Source organism: Bidens hawaiensis, unplaced genomic scaffold (assembly GCF_021521415.1).
Source record: "Bidens hawaiensis isolate Kalapana, Puna unplaced genomic scaffold, B.hawaiensis_p1.1 tig00008321_1, whole genome shotgun sequence".
NCBI classification, from domain to species: Eukaryota; Viridiplantae; Streptophyta; class Magnoliopsida; order Asterales; family Asteraceae; genus Bidens; species Bidens hawaiensis.
The window spans coordinates 933,292-944,730 of NW_027491591.1; the positions used below are offsets into that span (position 1 = coordinate 933,292).

The 11,439-nt window shown below is 35.0% G+C and overlaps 1 protein-coding gene across 1 annotated transcript; it reads left to right on the forward strand.

The window, feature by feature from the left end:
- The first annotated feature begins 9,439 nt into the window (after window positions 1-9,439).
- On the forward strand, window positions 9,440-9,883 carry LOC143637513 (uncharacterized). The gene has a single exon (XM_077104891.1). It carries the CDS (start codon window positions 9,440-9,442, stop codon window positions 9,881-9,883), a length of 444 nt encoding a protein of 147 aa, XP_076961006.1.
- The last annotated feature ends 1,556 nt before the right edge of the window (window positions 9,884-11,439 follow it).

Sequence of the window (11,439 nt, forward strand, 5' to 3'; positions counted from 1 at the left end):
CAAGGGTTATTATTATGAATAAATACTAAAAAGAAAAATTAAAGATACTAACCCTGACTGCCGTTAAGGATGATCGGCACCTTATGGGCATCCTCCCAGATGCGACTCATCCCAAAAAACATCAAAGCACGCTCTGAGTAGTGACGAAGCGGGGAAAGGCTGGCATGTAACGTGGTGAACCAGTCCGAACCAGAATAGGGAGCTACCTTAGGCTCAGCAAGCTCCTTCACATCCGAAAAATGCATGGAATGAGGCACCACACGCGCAGAAACGTAGAAGAATAAACTCTTCAACTCGTGCAGGCTCTGGGGTGCATCCAAAGCAATCGCTTTGGCACTACCACGAGTGAATAAGTTATACCACCCCTGGTAGAAGCGCCACCGGTAAAATGCCGATAACTTGTCAACTGTAAGCGTAATGCCAAGACAGTGACAAGTATACTCAAAATGGCGTAGACGAGCCATTGCGAGTGGATGAATCTGGCTAAGATGTAGCCCAAAAGCATCCAACACATCCAACAAGAAGCGAGTAATGGGCAATCGGAAGTTGCCCAAGAAAAAATACTCTCTATACACGGCAATCTTGCCAACAAGAGCCTCCCGAGCTGTCTTGCCAGATGCAGGCAATTCAGGCTCATACTCAGGGCCAAGGTTATACACCTTGACTATATCATTAAAGTCGGCGACAGTCATACTACAACCGACAAACTCCATATTGTTACTCTTCTTGGTCTTAGATGATTGAGAATATTCAGCCATAAAGAAGAAAATATTCAACGAAGGAAGGAAAGGTAAATATGCAGAGAAAGTGGGAAAAGTGATTTCCAAATGAAGTAATCCCGCCTTTTATATTAATCTGAGAGGAGAGATACAAAAAGGATGGACGACACGCGGTCCAATAATAAACTGCCACGATAACAATAAGCCAGTGGATATGTGTTACAGCTGGGCGCGTCACCGGGATTCTCGCCCACTCGCCTGACACGGACGATAAAGCTGAACTGCAGAGCAACCGTCGCCAAACTGTCATATCAGACTGTCACTTCACTGACTTGCATTTAATTCACCTCTCCACGCCAAATACACGTCAACACATGAAAAAATAACAAGTGTTGCTAAATAACAAGGCTCCGCCAAGGGATGATTTTCAAAAATCACCCGCCAAACCAGGCTCCGCCAAAGGATGATTTTCAAAATCACCCGCCAAGGGATGATTTTCAAAAATCACCCGCCAAAACAGGCTCCGTCAAGGGATGATCTTCATAAATCACCCGCCAAACCAGGCTCCGCCAAGGGATGATTTTCAAAATCACCCGCCAAACCAGGCTCCGCCAAGGGATGATTTTCAAAAATCACCGGCCAAAAAAGGCTCCGCCAAGGGATGATTTTCAAAAATCACCCGCTAAACCAGGCTCCGCCAAGAGGTGATTTTCAAAAAATCAGCCGCCAAAACAAGGTTCCACAAAGGGATGATTTTCAAAAATCACCCACCAAAAGACGAAACGATTACATTCAAAGTATCAAGTGATGCTTGTTAAGTACCTAATTGTCGGGAAGAATGGTTTTCATTAACCAAATACCCAAACAGGCAATATTGATAACGAGAAAAGCGGAAAACAAACGACCAAAAAAAAATAATATATAAACAACAAAAGCCCATGATAAGTCCACAGCTCCCCTTTTTAAAAAAAAGGACAACTATGGACTAGGGGAACTTGTAGAGGTAGGGTATTGAACCCACCATTTAACAAGGATAATACCCAAACCAAAGCGCTGGGCGGAACAAAAGGCGAGAGTAATCGCCATCCGCCGGGTGGTTCCTTAAAATAATACGTATCCCTTAACGCCTAGGGAATAGTACCGCAAAGGTCCCACAAGCATGGGACAAAAAGGTACAATCCACATGGGAATAAACACCCAACCAATAAGGATGGAACAACACACGAGGGATAGTACAAACGGTACGAAATGTCCTTGTCAAAAGGCCATGATGCCCACCAACTTCCACCAACCTCCACAATCACACAAATGGAGAATATTATTAGTGGAAAGAAATGACAACGTGGTTGGCCATCTTTTCTCTCTCTCCTTCGACTATAAATACCAATGGATCTCCAAATGGTAAAACATACTCTCTCATACTCATCAAATATATATTCCATATTACCAAATACTGATTCTCACGCCGGATGGTGGTTACGAGAAAATCCCCCCCCCCCCATTCTTCGTAACGAGCTCACGATGTTCTGTTTTGCAGGATTTACTCATCTGCGCCAAGAAAGGTTTTATAACCCATCGTGGGGAATACTTATCTTAATCCCTCAGACTAACGTGTTAGACCTTGAGGGGCGGATTAGTGTTTCTTCAAAGTCATAACCCGGTTTTAACTTTTATTGACTAAATCAAACCGATTTCAACCCAGACATCTTTTATATTTTAAACCAATTTGTGCACCTCTAATTATCTTTACTTTTATATTTTAAACCAATTCCATAATCCCGTTTGATTTTCCTAGAAAGTAGTCTAATAATAAGTGTGTACCATAAATCCATAATTTAGTTGCAAATTGGTTAAGACACAAGACAACATATATATTAATCAGCCATGTAATAAAATACAAGGAACATTATTAATGTCGATCATAACTGCAATTAAGGCATTTATTAATATATTACTTTAATTTAGTTATGTAACATTATCATAACGGTAAACTAGTTTATTTATTTATTGAACAACTAATTTTTTTCACATTTTATCACATGTTTCAAGTGAGACTGGAGTCCATAATCAGTTTAGTTGTAAGGCCTTTAAATTTGTATATAATTAACTAGGTTAGGTACTCGTGTCTTACACGGGGTTAAACAACTTAAATCCTGTAAGTGATACCTTTATAAATTAAAGAATGATAAATAAAGTTATGTATTACATTAAATACGTACGAAGTTAAATTACAACTACAAATCACAAACTTAAAAATAAAATATAAATCTCTAAATATTTCTTTCGATAGAATATTAGATGATACACTAAATATATGGTAGCAACTAAAGTGAATTAATAAGGTTAGGCGATTGCGAATTAGGACTGAGGTATATTTAAGGAGAAAAAATGATAAAACTGTCCATTACGTGAGGGGCACGATCATGGGATTAACAACCAGACTTGACGGGGTTAATGAATTCGGGTTTAATTGCAAGTGAAATGAAACCACAAGAACAATAATCACAAATTTGAAATTATTAGACTAAAACCGCAGATTTGGACAAACCACATGTATGAAAACGTAGTTTACTCTAAATAGTATAATGCGAACATAAACGGTACAGTCAGAACAATACGATCCAGTCATCAATGGAAGACCCTTTCGATTAGTCGAAGAACATGTAGTAAAAGAAAATCAATAAGGTTTTGATCGGCAATATATGGATAGAAAGAAAGAGATTACGGTTAGAAGGGAAAAGAAGGCGGGCCGGGTTCGGTTAAAGATCCACGTGTTTTTAACAATGAACCCGCTAAGTATGTTTTAGGAGCTAAAATGTTTCATATATCTTTAAATGTTTTCTTATATATATGTATAAATGATATAATTAATATAAGAAAGTTAAATAATGAAAATGTTCGGTTTATAAAATGGTTTATAAACGAACCTATTTTTTAAATAAAATATGATTTGTAAAAGCAATTATGGAAATCATTAAGCAAATTATATAAAAAGAACTTTGAAAAAATATGTATTGTATAATTAATGTGTAATTAATATGTGAGAGAGGCAGGAAGAAATAATAAGATTGCATAAGATAAATACATGTGGCAAAGGAAAACTTTTATTTATCATATAGTATATAGATATATTTTGTTGAGCATTCAAAAAACATAAATTCTTAACCCGTAGCGGCATCCCATTTTAAAGTTTATATAACTTTAAGTCTATAATTCTAAGACTGAGGGTAGTGGGGCGTGGACGACGTGGCCGCTGTGCACAACACTACACCTTTGCGTGGACGACGGGCGCGGCTGACCGCGGGGCTTTATAGCCGTTGGAGTGTGGGGAAAATCAAAAAAATATCCGTTAATTATCATCACCATCGCCGCCACCACACGCTTCCAACACAACCACCACCAACACTCTCCGAACGAACCTCCACCGTCAGATCTGACACCGGTGAATTACGATATTACCCCTAGTGAAGGTGACTCGCATCGTTTGGAGATGGTGGCGGCTAGTGGTGGTACGGCGGTGGTTGTTGGTGGGAATGAAGGTGAGGTTGTTGCGTTGGGTCCACGTGGTTGAGAGACGATGGTGGTGGTCCGGTGATCGGTGATGGTGGTGTGATCGGTGGTTGGTCGTTGGAGGAGGAACCAAGGCGCAGGACGGTGGTGGTTTGTAAGAGGACGGTGGTGGGTTAATATTATTATAGAAGTTTGGGGGTTCAAATTAATATTAATATTTAAAATAAATAAATAAATAACTGGATTAAGCCCCGGATCACCTGGACCACTACACCCTCTAGGTCTTGATCCTGACCTTGATCATGTGCCACGTCAGCGCCTACGTGAAGCAAATATATATTGGATCATTTGGGTTTGGATCAAGCCTCACTACCTTTAGCCTAATAGTTAATTAACTATTTGGGTACGTGATATAAGCCAATAGGTATTCTTGTTTGATGAATATGAGGTATTTCGAGTATAGTGTATAGAATGACTAATTTGTGACGATGAATGCATCACTAAGTGTTAGGTGATTCATTTTGTTTTTTTTCCTTTAATTGGTAAGAACTTTAAATATAGGCATACATTATGGACTCACCAATAATATAGGATGAGAAGTCAATCAATCCAATATTTTTTCATAAGACGGCTATATTATAAAAACTATATAACAAGAAACTAAATAGGACGATACATCAATACAAATAAATTCATAACAAAAATCATAAAAACTAAAACAAATGCAAAACTACACAAAGACAAACCAAACAAAGCACAATAAAAAACAAGGCTCAACGAAACCAATAAGAAAACCTCCTCCCATGAACCAACCTGAGGACCTGCTACATTGTACCATAAATACAAAGAGACCTAGCCGACATCTGGTAGTTTCACCTTCACGCTCCCACTTGATATGTGAGAGGTTGAACTCTTAGTTTTGTTTGATATGATTGGTGGGGAGCATAACCTGGTGGTTGGTATTGAGCGTTTTTGTCGAAAATATGGTTCGTTTTGGTTAGACACGTCACTTGGTCTAGAGAATTTCTTGCTTGAATCGGTTCTTAAATTTTTGCTTGACTTTATTTTGGGTGTCTGTAGTAGAAATATATAGATATGGTATATGTTTGGTGTCAAAATTTCAAAGAAAAGTGGGTTAAGTTATAGTGTTCTTTTGATTTCGTAAAACCAAAATCCCAACCCGAACCATTGGTATCGGTGTTCCCCATGAACCTGAGCTACCTTATACACCAATCTGAGAACGCCTCGAATATCTTAAAACAAGTTTAAAGTTTTAATATATAAGATGATTTTTTCTTATACTTTTAACGAGGTTTGTAGTAATAGTTGCACCCTTGACATATTATTTCCATAAAGTTACAATAAGAAATTCTTCTTGGTACTTAATCTACAACAAATAATTTAGTTCAATTAAAAATTAATATCTAATTATTAATTAATAAGAGCAATAGAAAGGTGAATTAAGGTGACCTAATGGTTTTTGTTTTTATTTAGAGGTGCTACCCACATCAACAATTGACATCTTTGTATGGTATTTCATATCTTATCATCAATTTACTTTTAACTATTTAAATAATAAACTAAACTTAATAGTTATTTTAGAAACCAAATTATTTTATTTGACATGTCGTAACAATAAACATCTTCAAGTACTTTACCTAAACACATCAAATTACCATCACCAAAACATACCAACAAAATTAAAGAACCAATACATTTACCAAGTTTTGATTTTTTTTAAACGGTGGAAAGTGGAAACAAGTTTTGATTTATTGTTACTTTTACAAAATTATCACAAACTCATTGTGGTAAAAATCGGGTACACGGAGTAACCCAATAACAAAAGGAGACCCTATATGCCCGTCACACGAAGGGTCGCTACGGTAAAACCTGGTTGGGATATGATTAAAACTTAAGACCTTACGATCCCTATTTTGTTGGTAGCTTGTTATTTTATAGAGATGCCATCTTTTACATTCTGAAATCATTTTAAATGTGAACACATTTTTCACAATGATTCACAAATTATTCTTAAAACAAAGATAGCAACGGATCAATTCTTTCGTGATTCTGAAATGAATATATGAAAACTCATCACCAACTTGGACAAAACCAATCAAAAACTTAAATACGACATCTAGGGTTGTTTAATGAGCAAGTCGGGCCAAGCTTGTCAACCTCAGCTTGAGATTTGGCTCGAAGTTAAACGGCTTAGCACATGGCTCGACAAGCCAACCTGTTTAAATTAATATCAATATTTGATGATTGTTTTAATAATTCAATAAAAAATATTATTATATTTATATTATGGTGGTCTCAAATACATTATATTATGTGGCCTAATTTATAAATGAACTAAGTTATGACTTACAAACATTAAATTTTAGGATTAACTCAAATGAATCAACAAGCCAGCTAAACTTGACTAGTTGACTAGAGTTTTGCTCATTTACAAACTAAGCCAACTTGACACTCCTCGGACCTTTGTTATAAACGAGCCCATACTACTCACGAGATTTTTGAATAACCCTAACGAAAACCCATTTGTTTGTTGAGAAATGAGAGTACATATAGTTTCCATACTAGTCTTCATTTTAACGAATGTGTTTTCCTGTGAATCTAATTACAAAACGACTACAATGATAATTTAGAAAAAAAACTTCACCTATATTATATATAAGCAAGAGTAAAATATTTACAAGGAACCATGTGGGAGAGTTTCCAATAAAGGAAACAAAAATCTCCCAAAAACGTGTACATTTAATAAAAATAAATATTCGTTAAAATTTATATTATATTTTTCATTGTCTAACATGTAATTATCACCATTTCTTTAATACTTATATATATTCACTATACTTTTGTGAGCACATGTGTCACATATATCGATTCCTTTCAAATCTTATAATGAGTGCTTTTTAAGACTTCAAAAACAAAATTTGGCATATATAGTTAAATACTACGTGTACACTATATTTAAAATTGTTAACATAAGGGTGTTTAAAACATATATAATTTTAAAAATTTAAAATAAACTAATCATATTAATATAAAACTAATAAAAAGTTATACATATTATATTTACCGTGAATTTATAAAGTGCTCATTAACCGTATAATCATCTTTATTTTTCTTCCACTAAATTAGAACAAAACATACATGAGTTATATAGTTTTCTTGATTCTGTACTTATATTGGTTAGGTAGGGAATGCACTGCTACTTTAATACAACCTGGGTTAAACCACCCGTACTGGTCTCGTTATGGAGGTTAGTTTTTCAGTGGATCGTTGTGTACACAACGGTGGTTTATGAGAGAGAAGGAAGAAAATGGTAATGACTATGGGAGAATTTTGAAGGTTTTTTATCACTACATCATTTTTTGTAAAACTCTCAATTACTTACTGTGATATCACGTGTCATACAACGTCCTTATATGGAGAGTTGCCATAACACATTATCTTAGTGTGCACATAATAGACCTATATACCTTTCCCTCTTGTAGTATGGTTGTGAATAACTGAATATGTAAGTCATTTCTAAGTTAGTGCCAGACCCTAAATAACACAATACGAGTTGCAGGGGATTTTCTTGATCACTGTTGCTTATTTGACTAACTCGAAATAATTGCAACAGACATCCCCTCTCTTTCCAAGATCTATGAAAAAATCAAGATTAATGTGTTTCTTCGGATAAAAATACGGCAAAACTATTATCCTTAGGACAAGTGTAATGGGGCTTTACATGAGTGGATAAAAACCTTACACCATCATTCAAGACATTGTTAAGGCGTTGCAGTGGTATTAGCGTTTTTATAATAAAGCCCATATGTGTTTTGAAGTGAAAATGATATAAAGTATATTATCTTATACATGTGTTTTTTACTAAAAAAAATGTGAAAACAATGATGTAACAAATTGCTACTTAAAAGGTATTAAACATTACACATGACAATTATTAGATATAGTTGATTTTAATTTTAATTTTGAAAAAAATATAAGTCTTGGTCTATTTGGATTAAATGTTTCATGCTTTTTGGCATCTAACTTCTTGCCGAGCGATTTTTTATTTAAACTATGGGTAACCACTGAATAATTTTGACTTTTCTCCAAGTAAACCATTAATTACAATAAAACAACCATTATCCTAGAGTGAAAGAGATGTAAAAAATCGCAATGAAACATTTATTTAAGTATTAAATGTTTAATGATTTTCATATTAGTCGAGCTATATCTATTGAAAATTGTTAGCTTGCTAGATAGATCAAATAGGCCATGTATTTCCACCCTAGTAATTACAATGGCAATCCTTGATTAGGACTATTTTAACATTCAATTTTTTTTTTCTTTATGAACTCAATATGTAACTACTCTCACCTTTACAATTTTATTTAAAAAACCAGTTTATAAAAACTCGCTGCGAATATTTTACAAATGTAACTCAGTTTATGATAAAATTATATCAAAACGTATATAAAAATAAACAATCACAACAATGTATACACTTTTTCTAAACAAAAAATTAAGAAAACAAAATTACTTTAAATAAAAACCATAAAAAGTATAAACTAAAAATAAATAATCAATTGAGATGTGCTTGAATCTTGATAATTAAATGGATGCAAATATACCGTAATAAAACATATATACATCTCTACCCCAAAAAAATGAGATATTTACATCCAACCCCCATATTTTACCCAAACATTTCTTCAAGTCTTCAAACTAGGGGGCATAATAAAAACACTCAATTTCCTCAGGGGGTTAAATGAATGTATCTAGCAAGGGCTTTTATGTCTTTTCATACCTCATGGCATTTTTGTAATTATCAATAAAATAAGGGGCAATTAGTTACATATTTCCCTATATAATGAACCCACTACATCCTACTCTTCCCCACACCTTTTCCTCACCTGTTTTCTCTCTCTCTCTCTCTCTCTCTCTCCGTCCATTTCTCCTCATGCGCCACCCTCTCACCCACGCGCCGCCGTGTTCCGATTCTGTCTCATAACCACTCGTTTTTTACTTTTTCTGTCACATCTTTTTTTACTAATCTGATCTTAAAAATTTATGGTGGTAAATTACGATTTTACCCCTGGATTTTTTAATTGGTTGGTCTTTTTTAATCCGTTTAATTGGGGGCATTTACGTAAAGTTCGGATACGGTTTAGTTGACGCTCATGCAAGCCACCACGCGCCACGCGCCAACTTCTATGGCTTCAAATAAGACAAAAGCCATCGATAATAAAACGTTTGGCTTTCTCAAGCCGACACCTAAGCTAGCCAAGCCGATTATACCACGAGCCACGGCTCCAGTCAAAACTCCCAAGCCGGCTCGACCGCCAAGTGATAACAAGCTCATGGCTGGCTACCTGGCTCATGAGTTTTTAACCAAGGGAACCTTGTTTGGCCAGCCGTGGGACCCGGCTCGAGCTGATTCAGCGCCTGTTTCGGCTGCGGCTCATTTAGCTGATCTTAGGAAGCCGATGAAACAGATTGTGAGCCAGAAGGAGAAGCCGGCTGAGCCGAAGCCGGGTGATAAAAGGAAGTTTGATAGTTATGCTCAAATGTCGGGTATTCTCATGGGTAAAAATGGAGTCCATTTACCCGGAATTGTTAACCCGACCCAGTTGACCCGGTTTTTAAATCTTCAATGAATTAATTGTAGTTATTTACTTATTTAGTAATTTATGTGGTTTTAATTTGCCCTTGCTTTAAGATGTTGTACAGTACAATTAGCAATGCTAGGTAGTTTTTGCATTTTAGAATTGTTTTTAATGAATTTACAATGTGTTGAATCCATATTTAATTTTATAGATTTTAAATGTAAGGTTGATTAGTTACTTAATATAGTCAACAATTTGTGCATGGTATTATTATCATCACATGATTTATACATAAAGTTTTCAATTTCAAAGTAACTCATTTTCAGGGTAAACATCACAACTTGTCGTTGTTTGTATTTTACTTTAATATAGAACAAAATTTAAATATAAATAATCCAATACAGAAACCTTTCCAACAAAATTTAAATATAAATAATCCAATACAGAAACCTTTCCAACAATTACTAATTAGACCTCTCTAGTGTACGTTTGTGCTATTATCAATGATAATACTACAAATAGACAACCTCGACACCTTACCACATGATGGGGTTACACATTTGACTACCTTATGACGTGAAAATTAGTACTTGATTCTTTAGATGTAATAAGTGGTTTTTCCTGTGGGATGAGGAAATGCTGAGAGAGGTCTGATTATTGAAGGGCATTGAGCATTAGATAAACTAGGGGTGTCAATCTTGTTGGGTTGACGGGATTGTAGGTTGACGGGATGGGGGGTCGAAATGTGTAACTTGAACTTGACCCATATACTATTATCGTGTGAACGATTTCAACCCTAACTTGCACCCACACAAATTTCCGTCGACTTGAAAATGACCCATTTGACCCATTTACCAAAATAAATAAAAGACTTTTTTTAAATATTTAAAATAAAATTGATATGATATCATGTTGGTAGAAAAAACGAGTAATATAATTTTCTTTTATTTCTAAAAATAGTTAAAATATGAATATTGATTGGAAATTGTAAGAGTATATTTGGGAATGGAAAAGTAAAAAAACAAAAAAATAATTATAAAAGTTCAATTTTAATTACTAACGGGTTAAGGGTCAATCCATTTTTATTTGGGTTTTTAAAATGAGTCAGGTTAGTCAACCCGAACTCAACCCGTATTATAAACAGACCATGTCAGTAAACCCAAAACCTTTTTTTTTCGTGTCAGGTTCGAATCGTGTCAACAGCTTCCGCCCCTGAGATAAACTGTATCCGGATTTCCAATTGCAGCCCCTGAGATAAATTGTATCCAGATTTCCTTCTTTAGCCATAAAAATGAATTGAGAGTATGGTTGTGTCCGCACCGAATCGAACTAGACAATGCGTTTCATGTTTATCTGTTAAGCTATTATCGAACAAGCGGGCGGTTCATGAACCCCTAATCGAACGAAATTTCTTGTCTGTGTTCGTTCATTAAGAAAATCAACTTGTTCGTGAACAGTTCACAAACACGAACGAACGAACACAAATAAACTACAAAAATGTATTATTTGATTTAATTAAACAAAAATGGCTTGTTTACCATTCATAATATGAATACTAATATACATATAAATTAACCACATAACATTCGTATGAATTATTGTTTATA

Coding starts and splice junctions, on each gene's coding strand:
- LOC143637513 (XM_077104891.1), top strand. CDS start 9,440: ATGGCTTCAAATAAGACAAAAGCCATCGATAATAAAACGTTTGGCTTT.